The sequence below is a fragment of the Lipophrys pholis genome (genome assembly GCF_963383615.2).
Source record: "Lipophrys pholis genome assembly, chromosome: 13".
Lineage (NCBI taxonomy): Eukaryota > Metazoa > Chordata > Actinopteri > Blenniiformes > Blenniidae > Lipophrys > Lipophrys pholis.
In genome coordinates this window covers 22,251,848-22,269,991 of record NC_137632.1, presented here as the reverse complement: position 1 = coordinate 22,269,991, position 18,144 = coordinate 22,251,848, and the positions used below count along the sequence as shown (strand labels likewise).

General features: G+C 42.1%; 1 protein-coding gene across 4 annotated transcripts in view; it reads right to left on the bottom strand.

Moving 5' to 3' along the window:
* The window catches only part of col18a1a (collagen type XVIII alpha 1 chain a), an 86,983-nt gene that overhangs the window by 33,139 nt on the left and 35,700 nt on the right, over positions 1 to 18,144 (bottom strand). For 2 of the 4 annotated variants that reach the window (XM_080478077.1, XM_080478078.1), the window contains exon 1: positions 9,745 to 10,206. The exons of the other annotated variants lie outside the window; for them this stretch is intronic. In XM_080478077.1, coding sequence (XP_080334203.1) covers positions 9,745 to 10,078 — 334 coding nt within the window. In that variant the 5' untranslated portion in view covers positions 10,079 to 10,206. Of the gene's footprint in view, positions 1 to 9,744; positions 10,207 to 18,144 lie in introns of those variants that run through there. 4 annotated transcript variants of the gene reach the window in all.

The window sequence follows — 18,144 nt, the reverse complement described above, 5'->3', positions numbered from 1 at the left end:
AAGCTGCAACAGGACGGCAATAAAAAATACATTCCACTATGTAATTCATGCGCCAATCGGAGGGTGGTTTGCGCGGTTTGACATGCATTTGATTACACAAGGACACCCTGTAAGTCGAGAAATTAATGAAATTATGGCCCAGACTGCCAAAAATACCAAGCAAACATTTGGAAGCACGTTTAGAAAAGTGATTTAAGTGGAAAATGATACCCTCACTCGCTATACGGTTTGTTCTTCTTGGCTCAAATTCAATATAGCATCAACAGTATATTCCCAAAAGATTATACCATACCAAGCAACGACATGGTATCTTACGAATGTCTCTCCTTCTTAATCTGTCTCAATTCATCCCAGTCACCGGAGAGTAATGAGCTCATTTCTTATCTAAATTAGACAAAGTTCACCAGCCCTTGGCTGAAGCATTATTTGCCCCTCAACAATAAACTTCCATTTGCAAGAGGCCCACCAGATGTTTACTCTGATAAAGTTGGAGAGAGAAACCTCAAGGGCCCCTCCCCCCCCCCCCCCTCCGGTGGGCCTGTGCTCACACGTCTGAGCCTTCCAGTAGCTCCGCGGTGAAATCCATCATGTGGGGAAGGCGCACCGCTTCAATTTGTGCGTCGCCCTCGTGCTGCGGGAGCTCCGGCTGGCGTGAGCGATCTCTAAATCGCAGACATACACCGGCGTGTACCGTGATTCTGTCTGCAATTTAAAAACTATGAGACTGAGAGAAAAAAAAAGCCTTTAATCGCAACTGTTGGTGTCTTGGCTCGATCTGCATGAAATTTCTGCAATTTGTTCGGCCTATTTTAGCAGCTGCTGATAAAAGTGATTGAATTTGTGTGCACATTAAAGTCGGAATGTGAAATGCATCAGTTCACGAGAGTCTGCCTGTCCCCTCACATGCAGCAATCTTTAACACTTTGATTATTCTCTTTCCAATATATCTTTTGCTATTCAAACATCAGATATATAATTTTTTTTTAAATAAACAGCAGACGTGATTTTGGAATGTGTGCACACATCCAAACCCTTCATTACCAAACTATCTACCATTAGTCATCACTCATGCCGACCAGCTGTGCAGCTTTGGAGCTATGTTTAGATGTTCCTTAAAAAAAAAAAAAACAATAACCGAGTGAGTAAGACAATTATTTAGTTGATGAAAAATAAAAACCTTGTTTGGCTCATTGAAAATGATCCATGTGGCCCAGAAGAGGTCACAATGTAAAACCAACAGCACAAATATTAATGGGCCAACACAAATACAAAAGCTACAACATAAATAACAAAAGTCATACCACACATTTTGAAAGCCACAACACAAATACAAAAGCCACAATCCAAATAATAAATGTTGCACAACTATTTGTCAAACCTTCCCATTGAAACCGTCAATAAGCATAAACAAATGCTCATAACATGCAAGCACCTAATAAACAAATACATACTTCTGCCATTTTTAATTTGCATATCATGACTGCACAGTGCATGGAAATGTAAATCTGTGTTTCACAATTTGAATATTGCTCATAGTTATTGTGATAATGTTAGAATTGTGGGCCACGCTACGACTGTGTCACTTTCAGACACGACTGCCACAGTTATATTAGCAGATTTGAAAGTGATTGAAAGGTTTCGTTGTGATTTATGGATTCCAACAGACTTTATTTCAGTGACTGTGTCTGCATTGACAGCAAAAGGGGGCCGGCCAGGCATTCCTACTCACTGATCAAAAATTGTTGGGTCCACCAAGAGTTCACCATTAGCATTTTAAGTGCAATCGCCATTGTTAAAGACTGACAGCTTCAAGGTCAGCTGGCCATATAAAGAACCTGCCGATGAATGGAGTGGGGCTGGGTTTTACGGTCCCTGATGAGAAGACCGCTGCCCGACCAGCATGGTCGCTCTTTTTTTTTTTTTTTCATTTCCTAACATTCCAGGTCGGGGCACCAGACTTTGCAACACTGTGTTGATAAAGCTGTATATACAGTGAGAGTATACACGGCTCTCGGAGGTGCAGGATACTGTGTAATCCATGAGAAAACATGTGAACATCTGGAGGGTCGGGAAACGTTGCGGTTTCACCCGGCTGCACTCCATCACCAGTTAAAACATCCCCAGAGGCCTGCCGACGGGGGCAATGAGCTTTCCTCACGCCGCAGAGGGCCGCGGTGTCATGAGTGTCAGACTTCATGCATGTAAACCATGAAATCGAAGATCCACAAGAGTTAAGACGACATAAACATATCGTGGCCATAATGGATTTAGAGCCAGACTGTGGTTAACTAAAATACAGAAAAGTGAGGCTGATTGAATTAAGTCATATGATATGGTGGTTGTGGTGGATCCGTGTTCTGCGAATCTCAATGTTTTGATGTATGTCAAACAGGATTAAAAAGAATCATTTGTAATGGCCACAATACGGACTCATTCTCCAATACATTTGGATAAAATGCAGTAGAAAACTATGTATTTTTACTGTTTTGTTGCTCCAAAATAAAGTAAACTAATGTATGAAAGTAGAAATTCACACGGCAGAGTTAGAATAACAGTTATGGTTCTCCTCTTGCTATGAACACAAAGTCTGTAGTGGTCTGCGGATCAGTGATATTTAAGGTCTGCCAGCATGAGCACTTAAAGCCTCACAGGTTGGGTTCATATCAGTTCCAGCAGAGTTAAAATAACACAATTTTCTATCAACGTAAGTCTGAGACATGAGAAGTGGTGTAACCACAGAATATTACATGTACTGTATTGGTAATTTTAGTCAACATTGTGTTTTGAATCCCCGTTTACATGACCTTTCAAATGAAAACGCACCGTTTTTTGCATTTTTGTTTCAGAAAACTTTCACGTTTACACTGCAAAATTTTGAAAACGATGTGCGATGACACAAAAAAGCAGAAACGCTGAAACAATATAGGACGCATACCAGGATACAAGATGGGTTTCCTTGTTGTTTTTGTATTTAAACCACATACACGCACACACGCGCGCACGCGTCCAGAAAGGAATATGCTCACAATATGTTTTAAACCTTGGAAGGCGTTTTCGAAAAGTTGCGATTTCAGTGGCTCTGAACACCGTTGTGTAAACGGACACGCAACAAAACTTCTCACTTGAAAGCATTGTTGTGTAGATTGGGCCTTAGGAGACTCATTTAAAGATGCAGTATGTACTTTTGTCCATCTAAAAGCCAAACTAGGCCTTACAATGTCTCACAACTGCCCTCAATTCACAAAATTGGTATTTATAGAATCTGCGGCTTCAAAGTTTTGAAAAACAAAAAATTACATCACTTTTCAATATAACTGTTTCCTGAACTATAAAATGTTTTTGAAATGTATCATTATATTTTAGTTTTTTTCTTACAGTATCCATTTAAAATGCTTTAAAATTTGAATTTGAATTTCAAATTTCTTCAATATGAAAAAGGATCCCTGTAAAATATATAAGTGTGTTTCTGATATGAAAGACTTTTTTAAATGTAATGAAGCCTCCTGCACACAAAAAAGAAGGAATATAACCTGCTGTAACACAACTAGTTTTTGCACATTAACTCTTTTTGCAACTGGATAATTCAACCCAAGTTTCCTGAAACGTTTTTTTTGTTTGTTTTAGTTAAGCAACAAATATTCAAGATCAAGCAATTGTACCTTCATTGCATACTGGACTCTATCGCTACTGCGTACCTGAACATTTTCTGCATAGACATGCAAACATATACAGTAAAGATTCTCAGCAGTGGCTTCGTTTAGCTTTGGCACTTTGAAAAAAAAAAAAAATCCCCTGTAAATGCAGAATAAAAGCGTAATTTCATCCACATGCTGTGTTTGAACTGCTGATTCAATTTCTACGCTCTGATTTTATGATTCAGTCGATGTTTTCCACATTTCTGCAAAATATATCTTGTGAAGCAATGATCCAGGGCTGCAGTTTTTTTTTTTTTACCCTGTAGCCCAGAGAGAACCACCACCACAGTCCAGGAAGGAGAAATGTCACGTTAAGTCACCCTGAAGACCGAGCTGTAAATCTTCAACCACAAATAGGAAGATCGGTCTACCACAAGCTGTGCAAGTTAGCCCATCAGGGATGGAGGAACTGTATACTGTTCAAGTCATCTACAGAGATCCTTTCCTGAAGCCACACACACCACTAACCTCCATAAATATGTCTTTGCGGAATCCCTGAAAGAAATAATGCCACTAACATTCACAAAGGCCATTGGAAATGCTTGTTAGTGCTGAAACTGTACATTACCCAAACGCTTACATCCCACCACCTCTGTGCCGTGCATTTGCGCGATCTTTTCTGATTTTGTTTGAATGCGACACAAACTGGAGAGGGCAGCAGGTTTCAGGCAGGAGAGAAGTTGGACCACGTTGTGCCCATAATTGGAACCCTCCTGAGAACCAAGTCGAAATGATTCACTGGCAGGCAGTGCAGTGGAGGACCGGAGCCAGCTTTGGGCCTTCCTGTCATGAGATACAATATCAATCTCGCCTCAGTGAACTCATAGTGCTACAGATCAGTGTCAGACCACAAAAAATAAATAAATTACATAAAAATTTAGAACACACAAAAGCCAGAGAACAACCTGAGTGGAAGCACCTTTTCACTTGTTTTCAATCAAACCAACAAGACAGTGATGGAATTTACTTTGACAGGATATAGTTTTACTGCCAAGAACTGTCCAAAATAAATTGCACTCGACCTCCAGACCTGGATATGAATGACTGATCATCTCTCAAGCAGGAGGAGGGTAACCATGGAAAAACATCATTAAAAGGTCTATTTAGTCCAGCGAGTCCTGCCCCCTGCCCTGCAGAGAGAGGATCACATCTGACAGCCTGGACACAGACTTTCCATTATGTATACACTGACGGCTCTGCAATCTTCCCGCTTTATAGCAGGATTTTCTTCAAGAAAAAAATGACAATCTACATGATTTTTATTTCCTTTTTGTGACAGGAGACAATATGAAAAGATATAAGTAGAATCAAACTGTTCACTCTTTATAAAGACTTTCCTGATGTTTTGATTTTAAGGCCCTGTTCACATGACAACCTTTTCAAGTGAAAACGAAAAAGAACCTTTGTTGTGTTCTGGGGGTCTGTTTACGCGACGATGGTGCTCGGAGCCACAACGACCTTGTTTTCAGCATTTCTGCCGCTTCTGTGAAAACGTGAAAACTCGAGTTTATTTTGTATTGCCCTGGATCCCAACAGCAGTTAACAATAATACATAAATGATGGTGTGAAAAACATTAAGACGTCCGGCATCCAACCACAAATTACTCCTTGACGTGATACATAGCATGTGCAGCCTGGGAGCTGTTGGTGGGGTCAATGTGGTTCAAGCTGTGTGAGTGGGAGCTCATCCTCCCACACTTTGAAAGCTCCCGCCCTTCACTGTTTCTTTGTGCAATTGCTTCTCCGTGCCAAAGGACTTTTCTCACTACACACCCAAAATATGGGCTCAGAGATGGTAACATATGATGAGACATTCTTGCGTGATATATGTAATTAATTGCCACGGAGGAGGGGTAGAATTGAGGGCTGAAGGAAAACAATAAGAGAAGTGCGAGCGCCCTCCTCCCGCACCATCACGGCAACAGATCGTGAAATGTGTGTGAAGCTCGCCTTCCTATAAGTGCTCTGATCGCAGGTCAAAGGACTTCCCAGAGGATGGACACAGCCTGAGATAAAGTTCCTGGGCCAATAAACAGGGAAGTAACACTTTTTGTGGGGGAGCTGGGGAGGTTTAAGGCACACATTTACAGAGCTTTGTCACACATTATCTCAATTACAAAGTGGCCCTCTTCGACTTAAAGCCAAAGTGCACCAACGAGTTTTTGCCCCCTTTTTAAAAATTTACCACCGTGACCGCCTAGTTTCAGCAGTCACTGGAGCAAGCACATGACACATTTTTCTTCATAGAAGCCATATGGAGTCCATAAAACGCACACAATTGACTAAGTTTATTAGCGATCCTTAGGATTTGGGGGCGAAAAGACCTCATAGGACCAGTCGTAAATCAACAGCGAAGCCATTCAAGTTCATCAGGTGTTCATTAAGCCTTTTTTTCTGCCTGAGGCCCCATTGACACAACGTTTTTAAGTAAAAACGGAACACGACAACAGTGCTTGAAGCCACTGAAAACACAACTTTTCGAAAACTAACTATCTCTCTGTAAAGAGAGGAAAACGCAAGTTTTTAAAAACTCTGCGTCTCCATGGACATGGACGGACAATGGCACATGCGCAACACAACCGTAGTAAATAGTTCTTCTGCACATGGACAGTAAATGGACAATAACAACCATGTTGGCCTCCAGAGTGTCATGACTCCCAGTCCATCCTCTCCTGGGACTTGGCAGTTTTATTGTTGATAGTAACTCGCAATAGCAATAAAACGTTGTTGTCTGAACATATTCCTCACCATTGTTAACGTATAATGTGTTTACTGTGAGCATGTGTGAGCGGTGTCATTGCAACAATAAAGACAGCGCTAACTCGTGGCCAGGCATGCCAACGACATCGCTTTCAGTGTATTTGCCATTTCTGTGCAGACAGACATATTTTTCCAAACGTTGCCGTGTAAACGCAAAACTTTTTCTTAATCCAGAAATGATGGTTTTTCACTTGAAACGCTTGGGGCCTAAATCTCCTCAGCATTGTCCGTCTTTGGATTACCATCTCTGAGTGAGTGATACCAGATGGCGTCCACTGAGATGACTTTCTTTTTGTCCCTCTCGAGAGTTGATTTAAAGCACTTGCAATTATGCCTCGGGGCAACTTTTAGAAAGAATACCCAACATACGTGGCGAGGTGGTGAACCAGGCATTAAAGCAGCTATAAAACCTGCCTTCAGGCTGAAAAGGTGGCAACACGAGTGTCTCTTTCTATAAAACCTAAAGTCTGTTTGCACTGGTGGGACTATGTTATGTCGGGAAGCCCCAACACATGCCTTCCAGTTGTGCTGATCACGTTTCCCATATTGAAGCTCGACGCAGCTTCCACCTGTAACAAACAATTTACCAAACGTGCGGAATTGGAAATGCACCTTGCAACGGCAGCTAGTAAACTAGACGTAAAGCTTTTGTCTCATTACCACTATTTACATAATAAACAACTTTAACCTTTAATCAAAGACCTAAAGCTGATCTTCCATGAACCCGCTCACATGGAAAAACACTATTCAAACAAATAGAAAAGCACCACTTGGTCCTGGAACCAGTAACATCTCGTCCACTCGTATCTGTCAATGGAGCAAGCTGTCACCGAGATAGTGAAGCTGTAAAAAGACTTAATCTTGAACTCAAAATGATACGGACTGAGAGTGGGCGGGTTTAGACAGCAATCCACTAAATAAGAACAGGCTTTACTGAGAAGTTTTTATATGAGAACAGATTTCATCACAGATGTGTTCAAAAAATGAAACAAAACAAAAAAAACACAAATGAACACCATTTGAGTCATTGTGTCATGGATGCATTGTAACTATTAAGTCTTCAGAAGTGATTTCATATGCAAACTGGGATTATTGGTTTTTTCTAAATATACCACCAAATACTTCTATCAGGCACGTTATCTCAGTGCATTGAACACGACAAAAATTGCATCGAGCAGATCAGGCCAAGAAAAATAGAAGTGCATTTTCACCTGTTCGAATGTGTTACCTGACTCCAAACTGTCAAGATATATTTCATCCAGCCCAGCTGCACAAACTGGAATCCCACTGAAAAGCACTGATGCAAATATGACAGTTTTCCATGCATGAAGAATCCATTCCTCAACACACAAATGCAACATAACTGCCTGCAGGCCATTTGCTCTCAACAGCGGCGTGCTGAGTTATGTATTTCATGCACAAACTGTTTATAGAACTCCATCAGGTTCAAATATATTCACTGTTGAATCCAAACAATTAGTCCAAATGATCACAGTTACATTTATCAGAAATTGTGTTTCATACTGTCCAACAAGTAGAAACTCTGGAACAAACCCAGAATGGAAAGAAAGCGTATGATTACATGTGGCATGCTATAGAATCACCAACACAGGATACAATTTATAGAATGTGCTAAACCAAGAATTCACTTTGTTGGGAGTATTACCATATAGAATGACTTAAATTGGTTTTAAGTGGAAACGTGTGTGTGACCTTTGAAAAGTAAGTGAAGCGCATCGGAGGACGAGGGAGACACAGACATGCAGCAGGTTAAACACTGTAAAGGTTCGGCACCATGCAAACTTCCTGTAACTCACGTGGACTGAGGATATTTCAACGCATGCACGTTTACACTCATGTAAATTATTCTGCCGTGGAGGGGAACCAATACCTTGTTAATGCATATGACTCATCGTAGACAGGGATGGATGTCGATTAACCGGGTGGGTACGGGGTAACGGGAGGGAAAGACGAGACATTTTTGGGGAGTTTGGGGGAGGGATTTTCAAATCTGGTTCAAAGATAAACTGCGTCCACAGTTTGTTTTTGAACCAGTGATTACCTTTTTGGTTACTAACTGACAAGCACTGATACCCATCATCCTCCTCATCCGGTAGAGTGTGGCACTCCACGGGGAGGCGTCCCTCATCCAGGAGCATCCAGCAACTGTCCCGCAACACTTCGCAGAAACTCCGGCAAGGCAACACGGGCAGCGGGACCGGAGAGCCACACTTGGGTACCAAGAGAAGGCAGATAAACCACTCCAAGCTATGGTGGCAGTGGGACCTCAACAGCCACGCCCACTCAGTTAGGAGGGCTTCCACTTCACCCACACTGCTCTGGTTGAGGTAATTGGGGACGGCAAACCGTTCCCCGACCATGTAGGTGCAGAAAGGAAGGTCGGTCTCTACCGACAAGCATCGTGGGGATTCAATGTGCAGTGCTGATGTTGCTGCTTCTGTGTTGTGTTCGCTAACTACTGATGTCTGCTCGGATAAGGGTGCTGGGCTGAGCTGTCGCTCACTTACTGATGGTTGAGTAGTTGGGTTGTGACTTAGTACTACTTCTTGATTAAACACTTGAGGCTGAGCAGGTATGGTTTCTAATGTTGTGTCTGGCCTCTCGCTATCTAGTCGTGGTTGTTTAGCGATCGGCTTTTGGGTCACAGTTGGCGTTTCAGTTGTAGAAAGAGTCTGTCCAGTCTGTGACACTTGGGTTTGTAAAACATCCCGGAGAGCATTAGATTCATTAATTAGCAAAGGAGTAGCTTTCACTTGACTGTCCTCTGATGGCACAGTAGCTTGTGCAGGTTTTCCTACAACAGCAATAAGAAAATCTGGGTTTTCATGGGGAAAAGTTGTCACATCATAGCGTTTAGTATTCCGGCTAAGATCTTCTTTAGTGCTGGTTAGGATTTTAAGAGAAGAATCAAGATTATGCTTCAGTTCTGCACCATTAAGCTCATGGACCTCATCTGACCTGTGAAAAACCATCCAAGTTGTTTCTTGCTGCTTCAGGTTTGCATTAGTTACATCGTCTATATCACCGTCTATACTATCTAACTCCCTGTAATCAGTGGGCATTGTTGACAATTGTTGGTTTTCTTCAGAAAATCCCTTCACTTCAATTACTGATCCCAAACTACTTTCAACTTCTGACCTGAGTCCAGATTCAGGATCTGATGTCAGCTCAGCCTCCAGCTCAGATCTAAGTCTAGATAGATTTTCTGTGAAGTGTAAATGAACAGATTGTCCAGAGCCCTGAACCTTGAGTGAAGACGTGCCATTACCAGGTTTACTTATGCGTGACGATATCCTTGGAGCGCTCTTTTCTGATGCACGGTCACTCTCTGGCTGTGTGGTAGGTATTTCAGTGGTCAGTCGAGGAGCCTGAGTAGTCTCATCCCAACTTTGCTTTTGGATCCCATGTCCTTCATCAATGATCTCGGCTGCAGTCCCTGCGTTGATCTCTGATGGGGGTTCTCCGCTGCCTGCTTGACTGCCAGAGCCCTCGTGCTCCATTATCGGAGGCATAGTTGTGGCACCAGTCCAGGACCAGAACCACGCATCCGAGTAGACCACCCACTGGGCCAGCAGGAACAAAACTCCACACTGGGTCCTCATTGTCGCCTCAATGTCAAGTCTCAACCACGTCCACCCGCTCGGATCAGGCTCCCAGAGTGGACAATGACATGTCCTCACTGCCACTGCACTCCACACACACTTTCCTCCAGCTCTGTCTCCACCACACACACTCCACTAGGCAGAGAGGAGAAGTGAGGAGGAGTGCCCCATTCAAAAGAGAGCAGGGGGGTAAAAGCAGGGAGGAGGGGGGGGAGGTGTGCGCCGCATTGGCTGCCCTGGCAATATTTATTCTCCTAACTCCTCCTTCCTCCTCCTTCTCCTTTTGTCACAGCAGTGAAAAGCAATCCTCCTGCTGACTGATATCTTAGAAATACAGCAGCCCTGCTTTTCAGACTACAATATTGATGTTCTCAGTAGTTTACAGACTGAGAGGTAATTTGTTCCCCTTGACTTGTCCTCTTTGTTATAACATGGTAATAGTAAAACTAAAAGTTTGGCTGATGAAAATCTGCTAATTTGATGGATTTTCTGAATCCCTGAAGTGGTTTATTTAGCATTTTCACACTGTAGAGATAGCACCATTCTGGAGCAATGTCACCTCTGTGTTTTAATACAATCTGACATTACATTACGCACAATAAATAATTGATCAAATTTACTCAATGCACTCGTAAGTGTAAACTAAGAGATTGCATGAGTTGAGTGTAAGTATAAAGTGTTAAGTGTCATTTCTTGCAAATTATTGAGGATATAATTTTTTTTCCCACAAACTAAAATGTGCCATAAAAAAGCTTTTGTTCTCACCCGATGCGGTGCTATTTATTGTTCAATCTAGTTTAGACGGCAGGTTTTTAGTGCTCTGTGGTTACACAGTAATCCAGGCCCCCGCCGTCTTGCCCGGACTGGTTCCTACATACACAGCCTATGGGATCGGCTGACAGAGACCCTCGACAACTGCTAATGGGAGCTTAGTGATAAAAGGAAGGGAAGGTTTGTGCTAGTGTCCTTTTCATTTACGCCGGGGTTTAAAATAAAGAATTGCATTTTGCGCTTGTGACCTCAGCTGTTGATAGAAAGGAACTCTGTAAGGTCGGCTTGATAAGCCGCATACAGAACCGTCTTCGCACAAGCTTGACAAGTTTATCCTTTAACTCTCTCTCTTGTGGTCTGGGGTCACTGATGATCCAGCTGACCCCTGTCTGGAAGTTAGTCTGGTCTATCCGAAGAAGGGGAGTGGGTGGGTTTCTTGGTCATGTAGATTATAAAATCCACATTGGTTGTGTTAATGAATACATAGAGAGTATTGCTTTTTGGTTGAATGCCCGACTTGTCATCATGTGTTTGACATTTTACTATAAAACTGTTTTTGGCATTAAGAAGATAAACCCTTGTCCGACAAGATAGATTACTTTACAATCTTCAACTGTTACTTTTTAAAAAAAAAAAAAAAAGCCTGACGCCCTTGTTTACACTAATTTCTGCAATTTTTGTTTACGCGACGACATTTTGAAAACAATTTCTGTTTACATGGAAACGACAGAAATGCAGAGGATGGTGTAGTCCTCATGTGGGGCCACTAGTGGGTGCTGTTAGGTGTTTTTTGTAATGAAACCGCACACACATGCATGCAGAGAACAGCACGCTGTCGACATTAACAACAGCGTGTACACGGACATTTGTATGGACAGACAGACAAGTTGAAACATGTGCAGAAGAACTCGTTGCTACAGCCGTGGTGTGCATACGAAGGAGCAGCGTTTCTGCCATCTAGATGGGGACCGTGATTCCAATGAAGTTTAAAAGTATTAATAGTTTCACCTTCTATTGTGAATTTCAGAGAAAAGACAATTTCCCCCCCACCCCCCTTACTGCGTCATTTCCATTTTATATCTGTGATATGTGGAAGAAATATATATATAAGTAGCACATTTCATCCAACTGTATTATTTTGTTCCACTTTCCAGCTTGAAAAATTGGAAATGAAAGGGAAATAGTGTGTTTAGTCATATGAAAAGCAATTTTCTTCCAGGCAAATATGACTAAGGAGCTTGTGATTGTGTGGTAACATTTGCTCGGTTCCTCCAAGCAACAAATGAGATGAAAGACATACTTATCATTAAACAAAACACGCTCAAGTGTGAACAATCTGCTGCTTTCTATCACAGGGCCAGTTGTGCTAATTTACCTGGGAGGTTGTTTGCAGCAGCACCACAGTACTTCTGCAAGTGTACACTGGTCAACCCTCTGGGCAAAAAGGACTTAACGCTTCTAAGTAAGCTATTGTTCATTCTAAAACTGTCAAATACAGACAATTTAATTGCAGCTGCGAAAGAGATTGTGTCTTTCTGTGGGAAAATAACTTTCCCAGAAAAAAAAAATAAAAACAACAGCACAAGGATCACATTTCAGGAATCTTTTTAGTGTCAACTGATAATATATCTACAGATACTTGCCAACGTTTGTGGTAACGCGAGCTCAATTTGCTTGATAGCTTCTGATGAAGTATGAGGGGCCTTATAGATCCTTACAGAAAAAAACCCTCTCGATGCAGTTCACACAACGATTACAGAGATTTAGTTTCAATTCTAAAATTAGTTTTTTCGTAATTCGTTTTCTGTCCAAGATACCAAATATTAGCAACGACCAATGAGTGTGTTGCTGTGCTCCTGTGACAGAAGAGATCTTCATCCAACCAGGAGGGATTTTTTTTTTTTCTTCTTTTTTTAAACTATTCAGACTTGGGTGGCCAAACAGAATCTGACATCTTGTCAAAATCGCCTCAATGACGAGTAAATTATTTGCTTATGTACGGAAAACCCTGACAAAGGAAATACAAAATTGCTTTTTAATGAGGCTGGTACATTCCCGCTTTGAGATTGACAGCTTTCTCAGCACAGGTAATCTCTAGAGATCACACTACCAACATACCTCCAACTTTGAGAAGAAAAAAAAAAAACTGTCCATCTTTTCAACGTCTCTTTCATGTCTCCTGCTTGACTACAAACCAAAAGACGACAAGACGGTGCGGCGAGAGGATTTCCTGTTTTGAGAGTTGGGGGTGAAACGTGTAATTACAGTGAGAAAGGTAGAAAAGTTTACGCGGTGCGTTTGAGATCGAAGGCAGGCCTGAGAAGAGGAATGCCTCCTCCGCTGCTTTTAATTAGCCACACAAATTAAACAGCTTCTTCTTCGGTCTGATCCCTTAACCCGAGACAAAACATGCGTTTGCGCATTCATAGTTTTACAAGGTAATTATTTAATGTGCAAGAGAAACAAGCGCGTGTTCGAGCACATTTGTTCGATTGAACAAAGCCAGTGTTTCCCATGATTAAGTGGTTTTGTGTTGGTAAAGCTCATTTTATACAAGGGTTTAGGAACTTCCCTTTAAAGCACTGGTGGCCTGATGGAGTAAAGTCACAGGGACACCGTCTCACCAGGGATTCGAGAAATAACTATTTTCATCAGACTGAGCACAGCTGACGGAATTTCATTCACATTCATTAGTTTTTCCGAAAGAGGTTTTGCAGGAGGTCAGACCTGAGGAAAACCTCTGCAACAATATCGAATAATTGTTCACATGATTTGAACACAACGCCATCATCAAATAAATGAATAACCAAGTAGTCATGATCTCCTAATCCGAGACTGAATCAAGACCAGAGCATCCCAGAACTGAGACAACACGACCAACAACTTGCAAAAATACATTAGGTGATAAGTTTCTGAGGGCGATGACCTTTTGGCCAATGAGATGGATTTAACCATGAAAGAACTCCAAGTCCATTATTTCAACATAGTAACAGGCCAGAAACAAGAACAAAGTTTAAAAAAATAAAAACAAACATTTGCATTAAAATATGGTTCAACAGAGTACAAACATATACTGAAGGGTTTCTTTATTCATTGAAAGTCATATTACCATTATTTGACTGTGCCATAATGTTGTAAAGTATTTTCAGCACAACACTTTACATTATGTTTAATTAACACCCTGTTCACATGTTCCAATGTTTTCGAGTGAAAATGGAAAACTTTTGGTGTATTTTGGGTGACCGTTTACACAACAACGATGCTCAGAGACACCGAAAATGCAACTTTCTGAAAACACTTTGACTTTGTCTCTGCAGAAATGGGGGGAAAACGTAACTTTTCTGCAACACAGCTACGTCACATGCGCATCACGGCCGTAGTAAATAGTTCTTATGCACATACGCAAGTAAATGGACAATAACCACAATGGAGTGTCTTGACTCCCAGTCCATAGTCTCCTGGGACTTGGTAGTTTTATAGTTGACAGTCACCGTAATGCAGCGCTAGCTTCTAATATTAGAAAAATAAAAGCCTGACCGACTCAGTTTTGACTTTTACGCCCCTTCTTAAGAAAAAGTGCGCCGCCTATGTGACGAAATTCCTCCCAGCGACGTCCATCGTACAACCTCAGATGTTTAGGATGAACTAAAATTCCTGTCCTCCGCTGTGTCTGTCCGCACAATACACAGACAAAAGCCTGAAACCTAAGCCCAGGAACCAGTCTGACGGCCGGGACCGTCAATGGGACGTGAATGATCGACTAATTACAACACTAACAAAACCTCCTGAACATAATCCACGAGGGGTCGAAGGCGTCCAATTATCTGTCACTGCACGGCTGTCATTCACATATCCCCTTTCATGTAAAGAGTGACAATTTTTTCCACCGCTAAATATAGCTTTTGTGTGTTATTCAGAGTTAGGGGTGTCCAAACTTGATTCACCCAGAGTATGAAAGTATATTATGTTTGATACTTGCGAGGGTTTTATCATAAATGGATCATGCAGAGACGTTTTGGGCGTCATCAGAGAGAAGTGTGAGCATACAAACACACAATTAGATAAACGTAATGACACAAACACATGGGACCCCTCCTCAGGGTGACTGAATGGGCCTTTTGGCAAACCCTTCATCCCCCCCCCTTCCTCCCCTCCTCCGCTGCTGCCCCGAACATCCACTGATGTTATTTCAGCGAGCGGGGGTCGTCGACCTCTCGCTGTGAGCCGCGGCCGGAGTCACCGTCTCCGCGGTTTATACGAGCGGCTAAAGCTCAGAGGGAGCTCGGCGACGGACATTCACAGCCGGCCGTCAAAGTGGACGCGCACGCCCAGACACACTGGCAAACACTCGTGCTACAGCTGAGCAGTGTAAACACAACACTGCTGTGAACGCAGACACACACATCTGAGAAATCCGCAATATTATTATGACCATACTGTATGCGGGTCCTCATGCATCTACCTCATGTGACTGTATCCCTGAGCGACACATCACAGCAACAAGGGAGACCATTCAGGAGTTCACAGAGCCTTTAGTGAAAAAACAAATCTGTAAAAACAGGATGCATTTAAAATCTATCTCTGCCCTTTTTAAAAGCACAGCTAGCTATTTATGACCGAGTCCCGTTGTTATTCCTGTCTCACGGGAAGTACTGTAATATACTGTCCTCCGAATAAGGGCAGCGGCGCTCAATGGAAACATAATAAAAGTGTCCCGGACTGAGGATTAACAGCATTCATGTCAAGACACCGAAAGCTAAATCTAAGCGGTAAGTCTTTAGCGGCGCACATGTATGATGGGCGGATGGGATCCGGTGCGTTCCGCGGTGCCACACTACACTGGTGCACTTGTCAGGATGAAAGACCTTAATTCAAATGACATCTTGTCTTACATCTCTAAGAACTGTGTGTCGCTGAGTGTGTGAGACAGCCGGAGAATGAGAGGCGGGGGGTTGGCTAACAGAATGGGGGTCAGGAGGTCACAGCTATCACATTAGGAGGGAAAGACGAGTCCTGTTTCCCACAAATAGAGACTTATCAAGTCCCCGAGTGGCCTGCAGAAGCTGCGCATGAGTGAAGCAACCGTGGCCCGCGTCGCGTTTCCCCTCCAACTTCTGACATCCCAAAAACACCAAACTGTTTTGTGTCTTGAATTCATTTAGCGGCGCTAAAGTGAGGAGTTAGAAGTTTGGAGTGCACTCCGGTTGAAAGAACACTCAACTTTGGGCATCTGTGCACAATAATTGAAGAACACGAAGGTCTAACACATGCAGGGAGATGAGGACGCATTTGGAAGTGATTTTAAAACGGATAACATGCAATCAACATGGAATCTGATGCAGGGGCATCGCGGCGGCCCACACGGTGGTCAGGCGGAAATGAAGGGGCAACTTTTTATCCGTCCCACCTTAAACAGAATAAATATTTAGGTTTTTGTAAAGATGGACGCTTCCCTCGATTTCAATACTGCCCCACTGAGACAGAAGGCAGGAACTACACTAAGAAATGCAGGCTGATGTTGGTGGATATATTTAATTACAATAGTATATAAAATTTCAGTGGTGTACGTACGTACTTTATGGTTTATTTTTGTTTAGATGAGACCTCGCCTGTCCTTCTCTTACGCGCCTGTTATCCTAATTTTTGACTACTTAGTCTTCACAGTGCAGGGGGTTTGGAGCTATTTATTGTTTATGTTGGGAAATTTTGTGAGACGGGGTGATGAGGAGTTAGCTGACTGAGAGTAAGGTTGCCGCTCCAAACACAACCCCAACCCCAACCCCAACCCCAACCTATCTCTCCATTGCTTTGGTCATGACAGTTTATATAGACAATAGTCACCAGAATAACATCTGTTGTTATTCAGATCAGAAGTTATGACTTCTCTCAACCTCATTTAATAAACCGGGCAGTGTGCCCATGTCACAGTGTCTTGGGGTGATTTTATATTGAAGTCAAAATATTATAGAGTCCATATATTCTCTATCAGTCCATATAATAGTTAACTATTTAAAGTTAAACCCAGTCAAAACTATGTATTTATTTATCTGTCTGTTTAATATTTGCTTGTCATTTTATGTGCATTTTAAGTGTTTATTAGGAGCGACTTGAATCTCAAACATTTGAATGTTCACTGTAAAGATAATTTCTATAATTTAGATTGAGTGAACTGAACATCACTAAAGTCACAACAATTATTATCTAGTCAGCTATACTGCAATGCACTGTTGAAAGCAGTATATTACTTACACATGCTAGAATTATAGTTTATTATTTATCAGTATATCTTCTACACTGGTTGGAGCCAATCGCAGCTGATGGACACAGGAAATCTCTCTCTATAAGTGAATGGACAAAAACTAAAATAAAACAAAACTAGTAGATTACATTATTGAGAAGACCGAGTAATCAAGAGGTTTCAGTTCCACTCTTCATGGACGAAATAATGCCTTTCATACAAGACAGTCAGAAGATACAGAACTGACTTTTATAAACTTTCATTCAACTCTCCTAAAAAAGGGAATATGTGTTCAGAATATACAGAAAAATGTCACTGCTGTTGATGCTGGATGTTCCTTGTATTGAGTTTGAGTGTAGCATTCATGTGGGGTCACCTACTTGCATGAAATTTAGGAGATTTGAATTATGTGGAAGAACTCCCTCTGCCCGCCTCGGTGTGCTCCACCTTCCTCCCACACACTTGTTTGGTAAATTGTTGACTTTAAACTGCCGGTAGCTCTGAAAGTGTGCGTTGGTGGTCCGTTGTCTCATGTATGTTAGATTAAATAGGCTTCGGCTCCCTGTGATGTGAAACGAGAGGATATTGAAGACAGATGGATAAAGGAAATGATCTCAGTAATCGAGTCAGAAGGCACAGTTCTTCTGATCGTGGCTGTTTTACATTAAGTTGATGTTGTGTGTTTCTGCTGCTGCATCACAAACATGTTGAAATAAGAAATCTGAGAATCCCACTATGACACAAAGTCACTGACGTTGCGGCAGTAGTGTAGTGTTTCCACATGGCATAGGATTGGTCCAAATCTCCTCGAGGGGCCACATTCTCTTGTCCAATACCCACCTACCCCCGCTCTAAAGGATCATTTGTGTTTGATGTTGAAGTCACCCAAACTCAGAAGTGAGTCACAAAGTGTTTACAGATTGGCAGAGTGACGCCTCGAGATGTTTCTCACACGTGCAATGCACAGTGACGTTTACAGCATTCAAAGTACATGTATGTTTTTTGTGCATTTTGGGTGTCTGTTTACTCGACAACTGTTCTTCGAGCATGCGACTTT